The following is a 22,455-nucleotide window of genomic DNA, read 5'->3' as shown; positions in this document are numbered from 1 at the left end:
CATCTATATTGGACCAATCATTTTTGCCCAAACAAATACCAGTGGCGTATACACCTTGCTATGTGCCATCATGCATTTGAACTTATTTAACAAAGGGGGAAAAAGGAAAAACAAAGAACAAAAGAAAAAAAATGAAATGAGAATATTACTTTCCATATATATATATATATATATGTATGTATATGAATATTCTCTTTTTTTTTTTTCTATTTTTTTCTCTTTTTGGGTTTTTTTTCCTTGGCTTTCGGAAGAAATAAAATGTGTTATTTTGTGTTGAATGAATGTGATAGAAATGGCTGCAGGGCATATTGATCAATAGTTGTTAGATAATTTTTCAATGGTACTAAAATATTAGAATTGTAGTGTAGTATTGACTTTAAAAAATTGTATCAAAAGAAAAAAAAAATTAATTGTGTTAGTAATTAATCAACTCAAAACCTTATTAAACTTAAAATAGGAATTAACAAAATAAAGTTGACATTATAAATAAATTTTACTAAAATTTTTTTATAACATTTTATTATCCTCTTTTCAAAAAAATAAAACTTTATACTATCCTAATATTTTGTGACAAATATTAATAAGTATAGATAACAAACCTGTAAAAATAAAACAATTATTAAAAATTAATAAAATATAAATAAAATATAAATATTAACACTTTTTTTTTTTTGGTTAGAAAATAAATTATTATTTTACCTTATAGACATTCTTGCATGTAAGATTTAAGTTTCTTTTTTTTTTTTAAAAAAAAAATGTATTTAATATGTATATAATAGTGTCATAGTTGTTATTTTATATTAACTATTTTTTTTAATCATTTATAATAATTTTTTTTCAACCTCGATAATTATTTCCATCTTCTATTTTGAATCTATGACTTTTCACATATGAATGTTAGTTTTTGTTTAATTCTAAATAACTAATGGATTAGGATTTTAGGAAGTAAGACAAAAGAATCCAACGGTATATTCTATAGAGATTGTATTTTTCTTTTATTCCAATATTTATCAAAAACACTATGATTTTTCAGTCATTTATCGTCATTTATAATTTGAATTCTGTTATATAACGTATACATGTAATAACATTTCCTGATAAGTTGGAAGAAAAAAGGGATTTTATTATGAGAGTAAATTATTTTCATTTTTCCTTTTGCAATAAATTTAATTATTAAATGTATAATTTTGGTTTTTGATTTATAAAAATCAGTTTTCAGTTTTCATTTTTTATTTATTTATTTTTATTCATCACATCCCTCCAATTCAATCAGGACTAGTTCAAGCTCAATTTCTGCTACCTACTCACACCTTAACTTTCTGTCCTAACACACACCTTAATATGTTCACTTTGCCCACCTGCCCAGGCCCAGTCTTCTCCTTCCTTCTCGTTCTCTCTCTCTCTCTTACTCTGACTCTCTCACTTTCTCTCTCTAAAGCCCAACTGCTCTCTCCCTCTCACTATAATAAATCTTCCCCACTGGTTTGATTCGTGTGCTGACGGTAAGATATCAAAATCTCATTCTTTACGTTTTTGAATTGAAATGAAAAAGAAAAAAAAATTGGTTAATGGAAGCTCTTTTTTGTTTCTGTTTTTTGTCTGATTCATTTTCCTTTTTTCCTCTGCTACCAAATTATTTCCATGATGAATTTTCATCATTATTCACTGCCTTAACGTAATCTGATTCATGAAAATTGCCTAGTTCTTCTTAAGACTCGCACTTAAATACTTGTTTTTATTTCTGCGCATTGCTTTTGGTCCATTGAAAAATCAAACTGCAATGTGTAATAGATTAATGGGTTTGCTACTATTTTCATTTTTCTTATCTGGGTTCTCTTCTCCAATTCAATGTTGATTTGGTTTATGACAGAATGGAGGAAATGAAATGAAGAGTGTAATTTCCGTGTATCTTGAGCTTGTTACTTTAGGTATGGCTTGTCATGAGCTTTTTATTTTATATATATGTTTTTTGCACTTTTTCACTCTTCTGAACTTCCAAGGAAGTAGGATGCAGAAATCTGTGTTGATGAGACACAAAACGGTATTGTTAAAGTTTGTTAGTTACATATTGCACAAAGTCCTAAGGAGAAATGATAAGCAGTTAAAACTTTTCCCATTTGGCGGTTTTAAACTTTACTCCTCATGACTGAATTGAATGTGAAGAAGTTGTAATATGGTTGAGAAAATATTGTTGTTAATCCTCCTATATATATTCAAATTCCAAACCAATAACAGAAGTTTATAGGAAACTAAAAGTATTGAGGTTAGAAGTTAAGACATGCTTTCAGAGAAATTTTTACTCAAATAAAATTAATGCAGTCATTTTACTCTTTACATTATTCTTTTTATTTTCTTTTCCTGTGTGGAATAAAGACTTTAGAAGCTATTTGAGGGTTGTACTCCTGCTAAAGTGCATTTGTGTGGGTGAATTTTTTGCTTAATATTATTGGATAAAGTCTAAAGTATATGACATGGAAAGTTTTGTTGAGTACCTCTGTGCATTATACATTGACCAAAGGTTCAAGTAGTTTTATTTGCTTGTCAATTGTCTACAGACTGGATAATTTGAGCGGTTGCATGAGATTGGTCAGCAGTTTTTCTCTGCATAGATAATGGCTTCAAGAGCAATCTTGCAAAGGAAGAGATATCTCTTCAATTCCCTGAATCAACCCAATGGCTTGGTTCGAGGTTTCTTTAGTTTTGAGCACGGACAATTATCCCAGTCTGATGATTTAGGAACTGTGAACTGGGTTGCAAGCCAACCATCTGCAACTACTGATTGTAGAAGTGAATCTTCGGGAGGCAAGAATGCATTGTCAGCTTTTATAGCATCAGGGTCTTTTAACCATAGCTTCTTTAGGACATCAACTTTGGGTAATGGAATTGGAAGGGCAGGCGTTGTTTCACCTCTGGGAGTTAGATGGACCTTGCAATCTATACGTTACATTTCAACAGCCTCAGCTGGTCAACCTGAATTTGGGAGTAGTGGTGATAGAAATGGACAAAAGGTTTCCGCTCAGAAGAAGGAACCTTCACCGGAGGAGTGTGATCAAGCAGTTGAAGGTTTAAGCACCGTAAAAGCTAAAGCAAAAGCTAAGCAGATACAAGAATCCGAAAAAGATGCTAAATCTTTTATGATAACAATATGGTCCAAGCTTTTGGGAATTGGTCCTGCTCTAAAAGCTGTTGCATCCATGAGCAGGTTTGAAACTTTTTCCTCCTTATGTTGTGCTTGGTCTAGTTTAATATATCAAGTTATTATCTGATGTTTCAGGGAGGACTGGGCTAAGAAGTTTAGTCATTGGAAGGATGAATTTAAATCTACCATGCAACATTATTGGTTGGGTACAAAACTCCTTTGGGCTGATATTAGGATTAGCTCAAGGTTGCTGTTGAAACTTGCTAGTGGGAAGAGTCTTTCTAGAAGGGAGAAGCAACAACTCACACGCACCACAGCCGATATTTTCAGGCTAGTTCCTTTTGCAGTTTTCATTATAGTTCCATTCATGGAATTTTTGCTGCCGGTGTTCCTGAAATTGTTTCCAAACATGCTACCATCAACCTTCCAGGACAAGATGAAAGAAGAGGTAATGATTGCTAAGCTACATTTCATTAAATTTCTAGTTTTATGTTTTTGAAGGAGAAAGAGTGTTTTACTATTTTTATTTCCTTGATACTTTTTAGATCTTCAACAGTTCGCCCTTCCACTTTATGAGTAGCTGGCTTTTCTGATCATGCAGTAACCTTTGTCTTGTGCTTTGTCTATCAACTTTCACTACTAAACACTGATATTATAAGTTTAATTTGAACACTCATTCAATAGTTTTGCCAAAATTGTTTACATTTTTCAACTTTCTGGTACTTGGACTTTGCACACTCAAGAAAGGTAGTTTGTGCACATATATGGGCATGTATGTAAATAAATAATAAATTATTTTATCCTTTCAGTACTGTATGTCTGTTTGTCAAGAAGAATAGTTGTTTTTATTGAAAAGATACTGTACTTGTAGGAGGCATTGAAAAGAAAGCTAAATGCAAGAATAGAGTATGCAAAGTTTCTTCAGGGCACAGTGAAAGAAATGGCAAAGGAATTACAAAACTCGCAGAGTGGAGAAATGAGGAAGACAGCAGAAGATCTTGCTGAATTTATGAAGAGGGCAAGTTCTTATCTTTTCTTCCCTTCCATATCGAAGATTGTGTTTATATTATTTACATACTTATATTTGGCTTTACTTTCCCATTTTAACAGGTTAGAAAAGGTATACGGGTTTCTAATGATGAAATTTTAGGCTTTGCCAAGTTATTCAATGATGAACTTACTTTAGATAACATTAGCAGGTTGGTTTACTATTATAAATTCAATTAGTTTGGAATTTCTGCAACTTTTTCTAGGGATTCTCTCTCATATCGAGTGACAAACTTACCTTTTTGGTTACTACATACAGGCCACGGTTAGTAAATATGTGCAAATACATGGGTATCAGACCATATGGAACAGATGCATATTTGCGTTATCAGCTTCGGAAAAGACTGCGGGAGTACGATATATTTTGTTTATTTTTCCCCTTTAGTTTTATTTTTTGGTTTTAGTAGTGGCATTCATTTTTTGTTGACTTTATCCTTATGTGGTTCAAACTGTTTATTCGCTTGCCCATACAAGTGAATTACATCATTGGATGGACAACCATTTTTTTCATGGTGGTTCTTAATATGGAAAATTTTTTTTTTTCTGCATTGATCTGATATTTTCCTTTTTGTTTGGATTTTGAGTACAGAGAATGCATATTTTACTATGATACCAGTACAGGTTAAAAGATAATATTGAACTTTCTGCATCATAATCTATTTTATGCTTTTAATTCTAACAATTCCAGATATGTGAGAAATGAGGGGAGCATCATAGCTTTTTATGCTTCTTGAAAATTTTCTTAAGTCTTTATATTTTTTAAAAATTGCATATGTTGTATTTGGCAGGATCAAGACTGATGATAGGATGATTCAAGCAGAGGGTATTGAGTCTCTCTCAGAAAGAGAGCTTGTTATGGCTTGTCGAGATCGAGGCTTACTACGACCAATGTCAGTGGAGGAAATGCGGCAAGAGGTTTGTACTTAATCTGTATGCTAACTAGAAAGCACATTGCTTACTCTCTCCCTAGAAGCAATTCAATTAGGCCCAGTTTGTGAATTATATTACTTATCAATAGCTGTATCAAATTGTGATATTCTCTTGAAGTGCCAAATCAACCAAAAAGGTTTTTAGAGCTTTGTTGGCCTGCAAATTTTTATTTGGAGTTGCATTCCTTTTGTATGGTAAATGAAAGCTTCTTTTGTTCGGGCATGTAAAATGTTCTTTCTGTTTGCAGTTGCGTGATTGGTTGGATTTGTCTCTCAACCACTTTGTTCCATCTTCCCTCTTGATTCTTTCTAGGTATTTTAATGCATCAACTGTTTATATCTGTTTTGAGAAATACAGGCATATATAAATCTGCTTTATCTGTTAATGCCTGCAGAGCTTTCTCGGTGCATGGGAAAGTTAAGCCAGAGGAAGCAGTTCAAGCTACTCTCTCCTCTCTCCCGGACGAGGTTGTGGATACTGTTGGGGTTACTGCTCTTCCATCTGAAGATTCTGTTGCAGAGAGGAGGAGGAAGTTGGAATTCCTAGAAATGCAGGAAGAACTGATCAAGGTTGACTTGTTATGCTATCATGCTTTAGTTCAATGTATATAGATTTTTTTCGTGTTTGAGAAATGGTTCTTACATTACTAGACGTGGACTCGCTTTCCCAGTATATCATTATTTCTATCTTATCCAATGGAAGCACATCCTAATGCTTTATTTATGATATAGCAATTTGGGAGGTGATTAAGAAGATTTTTATTGAAGCTCCTGGAAATAAAAATCTTAATTTGATTAGTATTTGCCATGTTTAAACATTATTTTATTCATAAGCATTATCCATTACTTTATCTGAATATATACTATATAATTAAATTGCTTGAATGAGTTGCGTTGTAATGTTAGTTAATTAATCTGCAAGATGCTTGGATATTTATCTTTTTTATGGTTCTCTTATTTCTTTGATGCAAGGTATTTAAGTGCTTTTGTTTGTCATTAGTGGTTCTAACTATTTTAGTTTAAAGGAGGAGGAAGAGAAAGAAGAAGAGGAGCAGGCCAAGTTGAAGGACTCTGTTAGCAGACAAACAGATGTGGCTTTGGAAGAGATGACTACTCCCACAGCTAGAGAAGCACAGGAACAGAAAGGAAAAATACTGGACAAGCATGAGCAGCTTTGTGAGCTCAGTCGTGCATTGGCTGTTTTAGCTTCAGCATCTGTAAGGATAGGCAGTAATTTTGTTGAATATTTTGTTTTTCTAGGTGAGGAAATCCACTTAATTTCTTTTATTTTTCTTGTCTACTACTTCAGTCAGTCAGTCGGGAGCGTGAAGAGTTCCTGAGACTTGTCAACAAGGAGGTGAACATTACTAGTCTCTTTTCTCTGACATTGTGAACCGGTTTTTCTGACTTTTGAATTCATAAATAAATGCAATACATTTATTTGTTTGCTTAAAGTATGTGAATATGATTTTTAGTTTTCCTCTATCGTTGTTTTCCCTCTTTTCTTCTTCTCTATTTTTTCAAGGTTCATGGTAAAACTTGTTTGCTAAGTTGCACTTGTCACCTTAATGTATGTTCCTGGAGGCAATCTTTGTGATCACTTGGAATGAAACTTTATTTGATTGCATATTTCTGTTGAATATCCGGTCTACCTTGTGCAGTGACATCACATTTGTGATGGTCATTTTCTCTTGATATATAGTATCAAATAAATTATCTGATGTTACACCCTAAAAAATAAAAATTCCATCTAATGATGGTTCATTTGTTTATTTATTTTCTTTTTCCATTATTGTAATTCTTAACATTTGCAGGTAGAGCTGTACAATAGCATTGTGGAAAAGGGTGGAACAGAAGGTGAAGAGCAAGCTAAGATAGCATATAAAGCCGCCAGGAAGGACAGTGATCAAGCTGCTGAGATGGCTAAAGGTGATAAAGTTTCTACAGCACTTATAGACAGGGTAATTTTTCTCAAATTAAATGTTCTTAAAGTTGATGTCTTGCAATTGATTAATCAGCTATCTACATCTGTGTTGTCATACATTCAGTGTGGAATTGGAAGGAGCTAAAGTTCTTCTGAATGTTCACATTACATTGCAGGTTGATGCTATGCTGCAGAAGCTTGAAAAGGAAATTGATGATGTTGATGCCAAAATTGGGGATCGATGGCGGTTGCTTGACAGGTCTTCTAGTTACCTTCTATCAGTATTTTGTTCATTTTTAAGTTTTTAGATAGCTACTAGAAACTAAAGGCCAAAACGGGTTCAGATGTTTTTTCATTTTTGAGTCATATTAATTGGTACAAAAGTTCAATGCGAGTGCTGATAAAGAGTTGTACTGCAATGTTTAGGAGTTCTTTCGAGCTAATCTTAATCCCATCTATGAGGTTAGAGAATTCCAAAAATTCTATCTCCATCCTTTGTAGGATTATTGCTGTGGATATGCCATGGCTTAGGTTCAGTAGATGGTTGGTCTTTTACAGGTTCCAAGCAAGAAATTTCAGTGGCTTGAATTCTATCATTTCTTAGGATGGAAATCTATCCTGATAATGCAATACATTTATTTCATTTGGTTATTCTCTTTTGATTTCAACTTCTTCTCCTCTAGGATAGGATGAATTTCGTTAAATGAAATCATATTTGTCATTTGAATGGCAGGGATTATGATGGGAAAGTAACACCTGAAGAGGTTGCATCTGCTGCCAATTACCTCAAGGACACCTTGGGCAAGGAGGGAATTCAAGAACTTATTGGAAACCTTTCCAAAGATAGAGGTCAGTTTATCATTTTCTTTCTTTGGCTTCCATGGCTCTCTCTTATTTGATAAATTAAGTAATTGTAGGGTGTTAGATACCAGAGCGTAACTAAATTTATGGGCAGACCTGCTTAAGACATTTGCCCTCCTTGCTGATCATATAATTTATATTTACTTGAGATAATCTCATTGACCTCTCCTTAATTTGGCACAATTACAATCAACCTACATTGGTTTGAAAATTCATCAATTGACTCCCTTATGGTACTAAAGTTTATCGGTTAATTTCCTTATTGCAAACTATAAATGGTTCTAAACTTTCAAAATGAAATTAGAACTCTTTATAAAGTAGAGGAACTAACTGATGAAGTTTCAAATTACCGGTGGCTTACTATCATTATGTTGAGCATCAAAGGAATCAATGAAACATTCCCTGTTTTCTTTTTCAATGTTTAAGTGCGTGCCTGACGTATGATCTTAAAACTAAAAAATTAATCGAGGATTAAGAAGAAAAAGATTTAATAGGCAAATGTTGATTTATGATTGTGTTCTATCATATTGTCAATGACCTATCTTAAATTGTTTATAATAGTATCACTTAAGAAGCTGCTTTTCATCTGACACATGATTCAATGCCTAAATAGTTGCGAACTTGAGATATGCAAGTCTTCTTTCATGGTTGTGTTCCTTTTCCTAGTCCGCCCGTTTAAACATTATCTAATATCATTAATGTTTCAACAGAAGGAAAAATACGCGTGGAAGATATCATCAAATTAGGCTTCTCAACAGAAGAGGCTGATGCAGAGGAAGCAAGAAAATAATAGAAGATGTGATTTCACGATTTTTGGTTGAGTTGCTTTTTTAGGGCATCTGTTGCATTTTTTTTTTTTAATTTTTTTTTTTATAAGATGCTGGTTTACAAGCCCAATACCTTTCAAAATGAACAAAAGCAGGAAAATGAGGGCGAAAATATATTGAGATTCTTTGTAGCAGTAGGTAACAGGTATCATCAACTTTCTACCAAAAAAAAGGGTAACATATGTATCAATTTTATAGTTATGGAAAGGGCATTATACATGAAAGAACATCAAATTCTTGCACTAATAGACAAACCAATGCTATTATGCTAGATTTTTATTAAAAACTTACTGTATATTATTATGTGGTAAAAATATTTTAGAGGAAGAAGGTATGACTGTCAATAATTCATAAGATGCGTCTGGGGGTGATTGTAAATTGACTGTAAGTGGATTAATGGGGAAAATATCCTAATTTCCTGCTTGAATGAACCATTCAAGATTTGATTATCGTTTTCTGAATTATGTTTGCTGTCTACTGCTTCATTTATTTTTAAACTTTTTGAGATTTGTGCCGTGGATATTAATGAATGGAAAAGCATCTAAATCACAAATCCTCCTCAAATATCTTTGTATTTATGATTCAGTCTAATAATATGCTAAAAAGTGGCTAATGATTGTTGAGATTCAAGTTTAGATTTATTACAGTTTTAAGTCCAAAATAGAGAAGATAAAGTCTAAACATTTTCACAGTTATTAGTTAACAAGAGACAAATCTTCGAGCTCAAAAAACCATGGCAAAGCTGCTACATGCCAGACAACATAGCTGTTTGGTACAAGTTCAGAGAGAAACCAACAAACCCATAAAAAATAATAACAAAATAAAAATAAAATAAAATAAAAAGGCAAATTCCTTGGTATGGATATGAAGCTTTTTGGTAGGGAAAGTTCTTTACATGCACACATCTCTCTATGACCCACAACCGAGGGTAAATTTGCCATTTTACTATCAAATTAGATATAAAGGCGTGCCTGTTTAAATTTACTTGTACTTTTAGTAGAGTGTCTAGGATAATGACATTTGTCAAATAGTGGTATTGTTTTTCTTTTTCTAACTAATTAATGTTAATATGTTTCATTCAAAAGTACTATTTTATTCATTTGTCAAGTAATATATAAGATAAGATATCGATCCCTTACATTTTATTTTTTTTATTAAATTGGATTAAATAGACTTTCGTGTCAAATCTTGCTTCAGAAGCTCCTTAAATTTGAACAAATATAATTAAAAATAAAAAATACTACATCTCAAACTATCCTAAACTAATTAATTCCCTTAGACTGTCCCACCAAAAAAAAAAAAAAAAAATCAATGATCATAAAATCATGTTACATACAATAAAGTTATTCAACAATCAACACAGAATATAAATTTTCTTGTCATTCAGAAAACCAAAAAGTTAAAATCAAACCCCAAAAAACCTGCCGAATAAAAAACTAAATAAACAGAAGAAAACTTAAATTTTTTTTTATTTTTATTTTAAAGATAAAAATATATAAAAGAAAGAAAGAAAAAGACAGCCCGTGGTAAGTCAAAACTATATACAAACAAATTATATTTTATATCATGAAAAAAATTGCAAACTAACACAATATTTCACCAAATAAATTCAAATTATTCAAAAAATAAAAATAAAAGAAAACTGAAAAAGTAAATTAATTGGACATAGCTAATGAAATATATTGATGTTGTATTCAACTGACAATATAATTTATTATTTCTTTTGGACTTGTAATAATGAAATAATTTTATGAATTTTTTTTTTGTCTGTTAATAAATAAATTCGATGATTATTATTTTTTTAAAAAAATTTTAAGACAAAATAGAGAAAAAATTGGAGACTTGTAGTGGTAGTTAGAAAAATAAAAAAATAAAAAATCCAGTTCAGAGAGTTTGAAAGTAGAATAGAGCAGACAAACACCCGAGTCGTACACTAACATCCAACCAAACTTCGAAAAATTCTTCAAAATCTAAAAACCAAAACCCAAAGGCGCTTCCCAATTTTCCCTCACTTCCCTAAAAAATTTTCCCCCTTTTCTCTCTCTCTCTCTCTCACTCTCTCTCTTCTTCCTCTTCCTCTTCCTATCTGTCTCTGTCCGAATCGACGAGTCCACTCGCTCCGATCTCTGACTCGCTGCGCGCTCGACTCAGTCCTCCTCGCTGACTAAATCTCAACGCTTTTTTTCTTTGCTTTTTCTTATTTCTCCACCACCAGTTCCGGTCTAGGGTTTCGAACTCTGCTCCGTTCTTACCAGTTCAGCTCCGGAGTACTCTTTTCCTTTTGCTGAATAATCTTCCATTTTCGACCTGCTTGTCTCCGCAATCGACCTTTTACTGATAATTTGTTAGAATTCGGCTGGAAATGAAGCTCCTTTCCGTTTGATTGTCTGGCTCTTGTGTTTGAGGGCGTTGAAATTTGAAGATAAGAGATGCTTGTATGGGAAAAATTAGGGTTTTTTGTGTTGTTTTGATGTAAGTTTTCGTTGAATTTGAAGTTTTCGTTGCTTTGGGTACTGAAAAATGATGGTGTTGAAGCTAGTTTGTTAGTATCTGCGTCCAAATTTGTTGTTGTGTTGTAATTCAAGAAAGCTCTTGAGTTTTTAGCTTTGTATATTTGGGTAGTGGTCTTTAGGTGGAGTTTGTAAAACTTTAGGGTTTTGAAAGCAAAACTTTCTTTGTATGAATCTAAGGTTTAATTGGTGGAAGTGAGGTGGGGTGGTATATAGGGAGATGTTTTATTCTCAGTTTATATTGGCCAAGAAAGGTCCGCTTGGGACTATATGGATAGCGGCGCATTTGGAGCGGAAGCTTCGGAAAAATCAGGTGGCTGACACCGATATTGGAGTCTCTGTTGGTTAGTTTTTCATTTCTCTACTCTTTGTGTGTTCTAAATTTTTATGTTTTGACTTTGCCAAACATGAACTAGAAGAAAAGAAAACAAAAAAAAAATTAGTAGAATCTTTCAGCTTTTTTAATTTTACTATTGTGGCTTTAAATTTTTCGAGAGGTGTAAAATTTAGTCTTTAATAGGGCCACCGCATGAATTGGGCACAGTTGCTTCAATAATTTGAACGTTATTACTGTTACGTAATATTGCAAATACAAATAAATTTAATGTACATGAGGTACCCCCCAAAAAAAAAAAAGAAAAAAAAAAAGGAAAAATAAATTAGGTTCATCGTTTAGAATTTGTTTTTTTCTTTCTTTCTTTTAAATTTTTCTGTGTTTCAGTAGAGCGTAATTTTTCATTTTCCATTCTTCGATTCCGTCTAACTAGTGTATACTTTGTAGTGGTCGGTAGAACAACTTCCAGTGGTTATTGCACCTTTATTATTATTATTATTATTATTATTTTTTTTTTTTAAAGTATTGCTTCAATATCTATTGCGGGAAAATTCCAACTCCAAATCTGGTGTCCATGTAATTCCCTTTTTTTTTTTTTTTTTTTTTCGGTTTTCCTGTTTCTTTCTCCAACATTTTCTTTGGATGCTTGGTTCCCAAATAGAAATAGGATACGGGAAAATATTACAATTTGAGCTTAATTTAATTTAAGCTTTTAGCAATGGTGAAAGTTTATCCCATCCTTCCTTCGTATTGGAAGTAATTTGTAAAGAATTAGCTTCCAATAATAATTTTCCATTAACAGTATCTGGTATGTGCTGCGGATGTGATAGAAAAAATTAGATTTACATGTAGAGAATACTTTGTTGTCATTTAACGAGGGTAAAAAAGTCTTAAAAAGATTTAAATGGAAAACAGGCCAGTTATTTTGGGAATATTGTTTTCCTTAAAAAGTTTACAAATTTAGAGTATCAATTTCCTAGTGAACTGGCATTTTCCTAATACTGAATTAACCTTTAACTTGGAATCTGAGATTTCCATCAAGAATGATACAAACTAAATAGAAATTAAAGTAGCTAATTAACTAGGTTAATTAGTTAATAATAGATTTAATATAATATTGTTTTTTTGTTTTTGAGAGGTCTGATAGATTCCAATAAACAATCATGTTGCAATTGGTTACCTGTAGGAGTTGCTAAAAAATTGTTTTTCTTACTTTATTGGGAACTTCCAAAATTTTTCCTTGTGCATCTTCTTTTGATAGCTATTCTCAGTCGTTGAAAGGGGGATTATCTCCACCATTGGTATTTACAATGATAATAAATTGGAATAATTCCATTGAACAAAGAGTAATATACAAGAGGAATTTAACAAAAGATTAGGCTCACTAAACAGTTGAAGCAGCATGTACAAGCTAAATGTCATTGTCCAATAGATTGCATATAGAATCTATAGAAACAGATAACACCAGGACTCGAAAAGCAGGTAACTCAGGTTCTTGGAATTGAGATATTTCATCATTGGCATTGTGAAACGTTTTGCATTTCTGAAGTGCATTTTTAATTTCTTTTGTTGGAAAATCTTTCATGACAAAAAACTTTAGTTGGTACCATGTATATTATCTGGCACTTGCCTTCTCAATTTTTCTTCTTTTATAATGTTGATTTTGGTGATACTCTTTCTATCTGCTAATCTAATCTATATGTTTTTTTTTTTTGGGAACAGATTCAATTCTTTTCCCTGATGTTCCAATAGCACTCCGATTGTCCAGCCATCTTTTACTTGGTGTGGTGAGGATATATTCTAGAAAGGTGAATTACCTTTTTGATGATTGCAGTGAGGCTTTGCTAAAGATAAAGCAAGCATTTCGCTCTACTGCAGTTGATTTACCTCCAGAAGAATCTACTGCACCTTATCATTCCATCACCTTGCCAGAGACTTTTGATCTTGATGATTTTGAGCTGCCTGATAATGAAATTTTTCAGGGGTTGGTTTCAACATATTTTCAATGGATTCTTAAATTGTCGTATAGTAGCTATGCTTGAGTAGAAAATTCATTTCTTATTAATCACTGATTTTGTTGCAGTAATTATGTTGATCATCATGTCAGTACAAGAGAACAGATTACACTACAAGACACCATGGAGGGTGTGGTTTACTCCACATCTCAGTTTGGATTGGATGGTTAGTACTCTTTTCATGCCTAGCTTTTTGTTTGCTTTGAGAAATAAATTTAGTAAAATATTCATGGTCATGTACCTAGTAAAATTAAATCTTGAATATTTCATTTTGTGTTCACAGAGCGGTTTGGTGATGGTGATGCTTCTCAAATTGGTTTGGACCTTGATGAGGTAACTTTTCTGTAAACGATTTGCAGTTACCTGTTAGTAAACCTTCAAATTGAATGCTTTTTTTTTTTTTTTTTTTTTGGTTGGTTATCATGTTGATTTGGTGATTTAACTTTTAGGCTCCTTGGAATTCTTCCATTAAAAAGGAAAAATAAGACCTTTTGGCATTTGTACTTTATGGTTCTTAAATAAACTTTTTTCATAGTTCTGTTTATTCTGCCAGAACAAACAGGTAGATCTAGATTACTTAAAGGTTGTTTTGAGGGTTCCGTTAAACTATGAGTGGAGGCTCTTATAAATTGTACAAGGTTTATGATGACTTGGTCTCAGTTAAATTGTCAAACTCGTCCAAATTTTATGGGGAATTCTATGGTCTATGAGGCATACAAAATGATGTTTCAACTTTATTTCTGACTCTGTCACTCACCTGGCTTTGAGCAACTGAACTTATATATTGGTTTAGCATTTGAAAGGATTTTCAGTTCGGTTTGATTAGTGAGGCATAAAATATATGTGCACAACTGTAAATATGCTGGGTTGGTTTCTAATTGACCGTGGAGTACCGTGAAAACTTGTCTGATTCGCATGAAAATTTTAAGAGCACCTGAATGCTGATGTCTTTGCTTAAATTTGCCCCTGCTTTGGTTGTGTTGCTTCTCTAGCCTCTCACTGTCCCCTTTTCTTTTTATTTATTATTATTATTTTTTTCATTGTTGGTTAGTTATAGAAGGTTCTCTTACCTTTCTTGAATGATGTGAAACAGGATTTGTTCTTAGGTAAGCTAGCAGCCCGAGGGAATGATGAAATTGCAGAGTAAGCTTGTTTATCTCTTTATCTCTCAATTTCTTTTCATGATTGTTGAAAAGCATGAATATGCCGCCTAGTAGTTATATTATTTTTTTTCTTGAATGACAATGGTGCTAATTTTATGTGGTTGTATGTCAATGTTAAAGGCTAAAAGTTGTTAATGGCTGGACTTATCTGATGTTCTTAAAATGATAGAAGTTTCTTAGCTTCAGGATTAAATTGGGATATTGAGCTCCAACTATAACTAATTTTGATAAGTTGCGATCTGGCAGACCACATCTATTCAAAATTCATGTTTGGTAATGTTCATCTAGACTTTGGAGTTTCGTTTTGTCTGTTTCTATGTTGTTACTGTGGTTTCCTCCCTGGTAGGTAACTTAACTTGTTCATCTAGTTTCTACTCTTTTAGGCCAATTTTAGTTGTCTAAGTTAGATGGCAGTGTAACGTACTTGCTTGTGCATGTGGCTTTTTGTATCTCGCTGAAAACGTTTTGACAAGAAGAGCTGAGTTTTAACTTGTTCTTCTTCAACTTGTTTGCCATGGTTTTTGCCGCTGACTGATGTTTATGCTGTTTGATCTGTGAAAACCATTTAGAACGCCATGAATTTTGTGACGTACCTTAATTACTTTCTTTAATTGCAGTGCTGATCCAGATGCTTCTGTTCAGCCAATGACCCCTTTGACAAAGGATGAAGCTCATGAGGGGATATCTAGAACTTCAGCAACCATGCAAATCAATGGTGTTGAAAGCCAGGTTGATTATACTATAAATATTTCATGCTTTTCCCCCATATCCTGTATGCGTGTTTTCTTCTTTTATGAGTGGGTTGAGGAGGGTTTTGGAAAGGGAAAGAAAAGCAGACGGAGAGAGAAGAGAATGGCAGAACAAAGAGAAAAATAGAGAGAACAATGAGGGTTAGAAAATAAGAAGTTTATCATTCATTCAGTAACTGGCTTTAGCAACTAGGTGACGTTAAGCCTGTTAGTGTAATAGGTAGTCCAAATCAACAAGGTACAGAAGCCAACCAGGAAACCCTAGTAGAACTCCTCAAACTAAACAAAACCCTAATTTCAAAATCAACTTGGTTCCTAAATAAGCAAAACTGAAAATTTACAGATAGGCAAATTAATTTCTCATGATCCATATCAGTTTTTATCAAAATTTAGATTTAAATGTGATAACTACCTCCTTTTATTGAATATTCTTTGGTAACAGAATGAAATCCTAGCTGCAAATAAAGAAGCTGTTGAGTTTGCTCATTTACCATCTTCTCCTGGACTAGAGGACGAGCCAAACCTGTCTACCATACAGGGGGATCTGGTCCATGATGACAATTTGGAATCTAAAGACCATAGTTTAACAGATTCAGCAGCCGTGGAGTGCACAGAAAATCCTACTAACAAGTCAGATCCCCATCATGAGAATAATGCAGAATGGTTTTTGCAGAAGAATGTAAACGATGACACCGTTATGGGCATGCATACTGAGGATAATGGTTACCTTTTAGGTGACATGGAGAGCAAACAAGCAAAGCCACAAGAATATTTATCAACTATAGGAGTTACTACAGATAACATCTTACCAGATAATGGCCTTTCAACATCTTCACTCTCACCAGTTTCAGTTGAGCATGTTAAATCTACTTACGTAACAGAATCTTTAAACGGGACCTTCAGTACCTTGGATGGTCTGGGCAGGATGGAAGATAAACAAAATGGTGTCTTAATAAACAATGAACCAACTACAGTCCCTATAGAACAAATGGATGTAAGATGTGCAGAATCCCCTAGTTGCTCCCAGGTCACCACTGAACTGGAGGACTCTGGTCGTAGAACTGGTTCAATTGACTTTGAAGCACAAACTGGCCATGATATTGCTAATGATAAAGGAGAATCACGCTCCCCTACCAACGAATTGGCATCAAATGTTATATGTCCGCCGGAATCGCCAGGAAGACCTGAGGTTGTAAACGTTGAAACTCGGGCATGTCAAGAGCCAAATGATACTGAGACTTTCAACCCTCTTACTCATGAAGACATGGTCTCCAGTGACATGCCTGCACTTCGTGCTTGCAACTCTAAGGGACAAATTGCTATGTCACCTCTTGGAGGTAAAAATTCTGTAGTTCCTTGCAACTTACCATCTGAGGCTGTTTGACCAAAATCATTGGAGACATCCAAAGGGGAGAATGTAATCCATTTTTTTGGATTTTCCTTTGACATGCAACCTTGTCAACATAAATATATGCATTTTGTTTTTATTACTAATCCCTAATTTTTTTTAGGTGAAGATAGCCATACAATTGATGCTACAAAACCAGTCTCAGAAAAAAATCAGATTTCAGAATCTGCTTTATGTGGAGTGACTCCAGATGATTGCAGGAAGTTGAATGAAGAAATGGATAATGCAGCGTCCTGTGATAATCAGTTGGAAAATTTGGATAGGTCTGCCACTTTGGAGTTGCCTGCACCTGAGAAGCTGCTTGCAGTATCAGAAGGGCTGACACATAAGCCACATGATTTGCTGGTGGACTCTACTCCTGTCACAGAAGGCCCAACAGGGGGTAATGTGGCTGATGCTGGGATCACAAACATGTCAGGAAAAAAACGTAGCTTCACAGAGAGTACTCTAACAGAGCATAGTCTAAACTCGGGTGAATCATTTGGTGTGAGCAAATTGAGGAGAACTGCTGAATCTGTTCCTGATGATGATGATTTGTTGTCTTCTATATTAGGTATCAAAATGGTGATTTCTTAATGATTGTTATTTGTTCATTCCATTGTTGAGATTAGTGGTTGGAGTTGATGGATCTTGTAAGTGTCAGTGAGTGGAGTTTAATTTGGTCATTTGTGACTGAATTTATTTCATATTGTTCCAGTTGGAAGAAAATCATCAGTTTTGAAACTGAAGCCTACTCCACCGGTGCCTGAAATAATATCCACAAAACGCTTGCGATCTGCTTCACGGGCTAGTGCTTCAAAGAGGAAAGTGCTTATGGACGATATGATGGTTTTGCATGGCGAGTATGTGATGGTTTTCATGCTCATTACTTTTTTAGGCTTTTCTTTTCTTTTCATTTGAACAGTTATCGATCGAGTAGTTTGTTAAGCCAGTGATAGTTTGTTAAGCCAGTGATTTTCCTAAAAGCCTTAAGTTGGTATATGGTAAGAAATTGACTTGACAAATGATTTCAAGAGAACATTGTGTGTGTTCGTGCCTGCCTTTTTTGTAAATTGCTAATAATGCTAGATGGAAATATGTTTCTTGTTGTGAAACACTAATGAACTTGCTTGCTTTTGTTGTGAAGTACAATACGCCAACAGTTGACAAATACTGAAGATATACGTCGCATGCGAAAGAAGGCCCCGTGTACTCGCCCAGAAATTTCAATGATTCAGAGACAATTCCTTGAAGAAGAGATTTTCAGTGAACCCATCTTTACTGGTAAGTTAATTATGGTGGAAATTTAATCCCTGACCTATAATTTGTTTACAAGGGAGGGTGGTGTTTTTGAAAAATGAATTAAAAATTAATGCTCTTCCTCCTAGATGTAGAATATGGAAGATTAGGGGGGAAAAAAAAAAAAAAAGAGAAAAAGAAAAAGAAAACTGCATATTAATGTGTTTTTCTAGGATGTGTATATTCTACAGTCAGAATGGAAGAAACGAGACTGCAGGGAATATGTTTAGTTGTGTATATTCTAGGATGTAGTGACTCATTATGGTTGTCTGTACTTGGGAAATTTTGATTGTTTTGTGTTCGTACTATTTTTCTCGGTCCTTTCATTTTATTCTTTTGAAGCAATATGCATCTGCTTGTGTTAAAAGAGTTTAACTAAATACCTTAAGAAGCTTGCTGAGATGGTTTTCATATCTTGTACAGGAATGTCAGGAGCACTGATATATTTGCACAGCGGAACATTTGATCTTAGTAGAACCACGGTTTTAGAGAATGATCCAGATAATGCTTCTGTTGAAGTACTGAAGGATTTTGAATCTTCTGTGGTAATGAGAAGTAAGACAGAAGTTCCGTCCGCTGATGTTCCCATTCAGACTCAGAGTCAGAATGCTGAAGATCATAAATTGAGATCTGAACATGAAACCGTGGGAGAGACAGCTGAAATAAGAATTGAAGGAGAAAATATTGAGAGAATTGAAGGAGAAAATGATGAAGCTGCTGATGCAGCAAATCGCTCTGTTGATGGGCTTGAGGCGTCTTTCCTGACTGATCCTGTTTCAGCTGATTTTAGTAACATGCCAGCAGACATTGTGCAACCAAGTCTTGTGGATAAAATTGATGATGTAGATGCTTCATTGCAGATAGATATGTCATGCATGTCACCAGGAAAATTTGAACCTCAACCTGTTGAGGAGGATGCATCAATAGTGAACATAAGTAATGGTGAGGGAGTCAATGCTGTAGAAATTGGAAATACTGCTGAAATTGGAGTAGATCTTCAGACAGATTTTCCTGAGCATAGTAACAATGCAGATGTCTCCCTGACAGTGGCAGCATTGGAAACTGGTGGATATAATAGTACGACTTTTGTAAATGGGGATGAGCCTGCCGAACAAATTGAAAATGATAATCTGGGTCTTATGAATGAGGATGAAGTCCTGGCATCAGACTTGGGGTGTGAAGACAAGGATCTGAGCTCTACTTGTATGCATGGTGAAAAAGCAAAAGGGGATTCTGCATTTTCCTCAGAACTTGTTGTGGATTTAAAAAATCCATCTTCAAATGATGGAGAAAATGCAGGCGGTCAGGAAGCTGATCCACAGAGTGTCATGGATGTAGAGATCACTGCCGACCGTGTAGAGGATTGTCGTGTAAGTTTTTGGTTTGCCACCTTTTATGAGATTTTATTTAGTTCCAATGTTATGTCACATACATTTCTCTTTTTGGTTGGGGATTTTGTTGTTTCTTTCTTCTTATCCGGTAAGAAAATCTTGGTGATATTGTTTCTCCATTTTGATGACAAGAGAAATACATTTGTTTCTCCTTTCCGTGGCTGGCTAGAAATGATACTTAGCTATCTTTTCTACTTTACCTTCGCCATATTTATGTACTTCTGCACCTCTGTGACGTACAAATATGTAGTTTCTGTAATTAATATTTGATATTTTTTATGCTGTATAGATAATCCACTATTTGCTGCAACAAGTCATTATCTCTCCTCTCTCTTGTTTAGTTAGACGTGAAAACTCTCTTTAAGATCCTGATGCATGCTGTAACTCTTATCTCTTTGCTAAATTATACAGGATTTTGAAGATGTCACTTTTGGAAATGATACAGGTTCACTTCTATGCTTTTGCTCTACTTACTTTTCATTTGAAATTTTTATCTTCTTCCTACTATTTAATATCTTTGGACTTTATATTAATGTGGATTGTTCACTAGGTGGTAAGACATGCATACGCATGTGCTATGTGCTCGTGTGTGTGTCTTTGTATATAGATATTTATATATTGTTGAAATAAAGAAGAAGAAAGAAGAATGTATAGAGGGAGCATAGATGGTTACACCGGCGAACAATGTTTTTACTCATTTTCACTTCTTAGTTTGGGACAAAACTAGATGAAACAACCCTAAGTTGCTAAATACAAAAATGCCCTAAAATAATTAAACTTCTAAAATCTCCCTCTCTCACACACACATGGCAGTACTCTTATTATCTTCTTCATTTTTCTTTTCCTTTTTACTTTTAAATGAAATAAGTACATTGCGTACTGCTTTATATTTTTTGCTTTGACTTATTTTCAGCTGATCATCTGGAGCTGTATTCTTGTATCTTTGTTGAAATGTCCTCTCTAGCTGTTTTATCCATGCCACATTTGGCTTCTTTTTCTCACTTCAGCATAAATCAAGGCACTTCTTAGTGCTGGTGCATGTGCTATGTAGTTCCCTGGATAATAGTTTCTTCTTCTTTTTTTTTTTTTTTTTTTTTTTTCAATTTTCCGCCTGTAGAATTTTTGAACGTAGATGATGATGAAATGGCTGAAGATGATGATGATAATTTGCCTGCTGAGGATACTCGTCTGCTTGAGAACAGTGGATGGTCCTCTCGGACCAGGTGTGTATGCTTTGTTTACTCTACCTGTCTGCATAAGTTGGGTTTGATAATCACATTTTCCTTCTGGTCTCAAAGTTCTGAATGCAATACCAAATGAACAGTGTGTTGAGGTTCTGCTGGTGGTCTTTGTTCTTTTATTTTTCATTTTTCTTTTTTGAGTCATGTATCAATTTGCTCTTCCGTTCACCCTTGACAAACTGAAGCGTGGCAGTTCTTCAGTACTGATCTTAAATGATTTAGCAGTCTGATTGTCGTGGGCCACAAGTTTAGTTAAAATCATTAGAATTATGGTTTATTTTCTTCCAAGGAACCTGCAATCTTCTTGTTATGTTCATCAGGTTATAGCATATGACTAGTTCTCTTTTGTATTTTACATTCTGGTTGTCAATGGATATCATTTATTTTCATAAATTTTTACCACTCCCTTTTAACAACTTCTTGGTGCTCCTCATTTTCATAGAGCTGTAGCCAAATATCTCCAAATTTTATTTGATAAAGAAGCGGTGCATGGAAGAAAGGTTCTCCCAATGGACAACTTAATAGCTGGTAAAACTCGTAAGGAAGCATCAAGGATGTTCTTTGAAACTTTGGTATGTTCATTGTTGGGAATTTTATCAAGGGCTTCAAACTCTCTTTGTATATGTCCATTATCTTATCTCTGCCCTGTTTCTTTGAAAGTTCCATGTGTTGATGATGTAAAATTCATCATTTTTCAGGTTCTAAAGACCAGAGATTACATCCACGTAGAACAGCCGAAGCCCTTTGACAATATTAGTATAAAGCCAAAAATAAAGCTCATGAAATCAGACTTCTGAACTCTTACATAGGAAAAGGCAGACAGATACAAGTTGAAAACGCCTTAGTGCATAGTTTGGCAGGTGCTTGGTGTTTATTATTTTTTCTACATTAGATTTTTTTTTTTTTTTTTCCTTCTTTCTTTTACTTCAAAAGTCGCCCTTTTATTTTAAATTTTTTGATGGGGGAGGGGATAAGGGGGTTGGGGTTGCTAGGAGTCATGTCATATTTAGTTCTTTGTGTAATTGGTAGATGGTTTAACAGTGCAATCTGAGGGGCATATGTATCATCCTGTTGATTGTAGCAACAAGGTTGTAACATGGATCATATTTATATGTATATATCTGTAAAATATTATCATTTGCAATTGAAGAAGCTAATTTACTTGAATCTATGTCGAATGTGTCTTTGGCTTTCGTAGAGTTTCAACCAAAAATGAATTCTCCTCTTTTGCCTCCGGCTTTAATACCAGTCTTTTCCAATCTTTTAATTTTGTGACGCAGGGATTGATAGTTTCCTGTCCACATATTTTGATAACGTAAATTTACATGTCCTTGATATGGAGAAATACCTTCTATAAAATATCACCGTTTGTGTGTGTGTGTGTATATATATATAGATATGATGTCCAAGTTTTATTATTTTATGCTAAAAAAATGAAAAATCATGTAAGAAAGATTGGGTTAAGGTTTGTTACTTTGTTTTATGGATAAGCGCAAAGGATGTGTTCTTGAGGATAACAAACGCAGGGTTAGATGAAACAGTTTGAAGGACCTACATATATGTTCTAATCAGTAGGCATGTAAATAAATGCTAATTAGTTGCAAAATATGGGTTAAAAAATTTAGCAAAACCGCTCTAT

General features: G+C 34.0%; 2 protein-coding genes across 4 annotated transcripts; both read left to right on the top strand.

Annotated features, from left to right (window-relative positions):
* The first annotated feature begins 1,340 nt into the window (after positions 1-1,340).
* LOC107410664 (uncharacterized) lies at positions 1,341-8,981 on the top strand. 3 transcript variants are annotated; one of them, XM_048468928.2, is made up of 16 exons: positions 1,343-1,502; positions 1,871-1,928; positions 2,556-3,202; positions 3,275-3,587; positions 4,011-4,157; positions 4,250-4,338; positions 4,446-4,538; positions 4,975-5,101; positions 5,364-5,428; positions 5,511-5,685; positions 6,141-6,332; positions 6,425-6,472; positions 6,930-7,076; positions 7,216-7,298; positions 7,773-7,888; positions 8,611-8,981. In XM_048468928.2, exons 3-16 carry the CDS (start codon positions 2,613-2,615, stop codon positions 8,688-8,690), a joined length of 2,265 nt encoding a protein of 754 aa, XP_048324885.2. In that variant the 5' UTR covers positions 1,343-1,502; positions 1,871-1,928; positions 2,556-2,612; the 3' UTR covers positions 8,691-8,981. The 3 variants fall into 3 exon arrangements, with proteins under 3 accessions (XP_048324886.2, XP_048324885.2, XP_060668263.1); XM_048468929.2 differs by lacking the exon at positions 1,871-1,928 and having other exon boundaries at positions 1,341-1,502; XM_060812280.1 differs by lacking the exons at positions 1,343-1,502; positions 1,871-1,928 and adding an exon at positions 2,375-2,420.
* Positions 8,982-10,669: 1,688 nt separating this feature from the next.
* Positions 10,670-21,987, top strand: LOC107410673 (sister chromatid cohesion 1 protein 4). The gene is made up of 15 exons (XM_016018128.4): positions 10,670-11,581; positions 13,294-13,555; positions 13,655-13,752; positions 13,870-13,919; positions 14,680-14,729; positions 15,367-15,478; positions 15,941-16,835; positions 17,010-17,459; positions 17,604-17,748; positions 18,033-18,169; positions 18,608-19,554; positions 19,987-20,020; positions 20,693-20,798; positions 21,259-21,388; positions 21,515-21,987. The coding sequence occupies exons 1-15, from the start codon at positions 11,458-11,460 to the stop codon at positions 21,611-21,613; spliced, it is 3,639 nt and encodes a 1,212-aa protein (XP_015873614.3). The 5' UTR covers positions 10,670-11,457; the 3' UTR covers positions 21,614-21,987.
* Positions 21,988-22,455: the final 468 nt, after the last annotated feature.

Source organism: Ziziphus jujuba, chromosome 10 (assembly GCF_031755915.1).
Source record: "Ziziphus jujuba cultivar Dongzao chromosome 10, ASM3175591v1".
In the NCBI taxonomy this organism is placed as follows: Eukaryota; Viridiplantae; Streptophyta; class Magnoliopsida; order Rosales; family Rhamnaceae; genus Ziziphus; species Ziziphus jujuba.
Note: the sequence above shows the minus strand (reverse complement) of the source record. Positions and strands in the feature narration are given on the sequence as shown.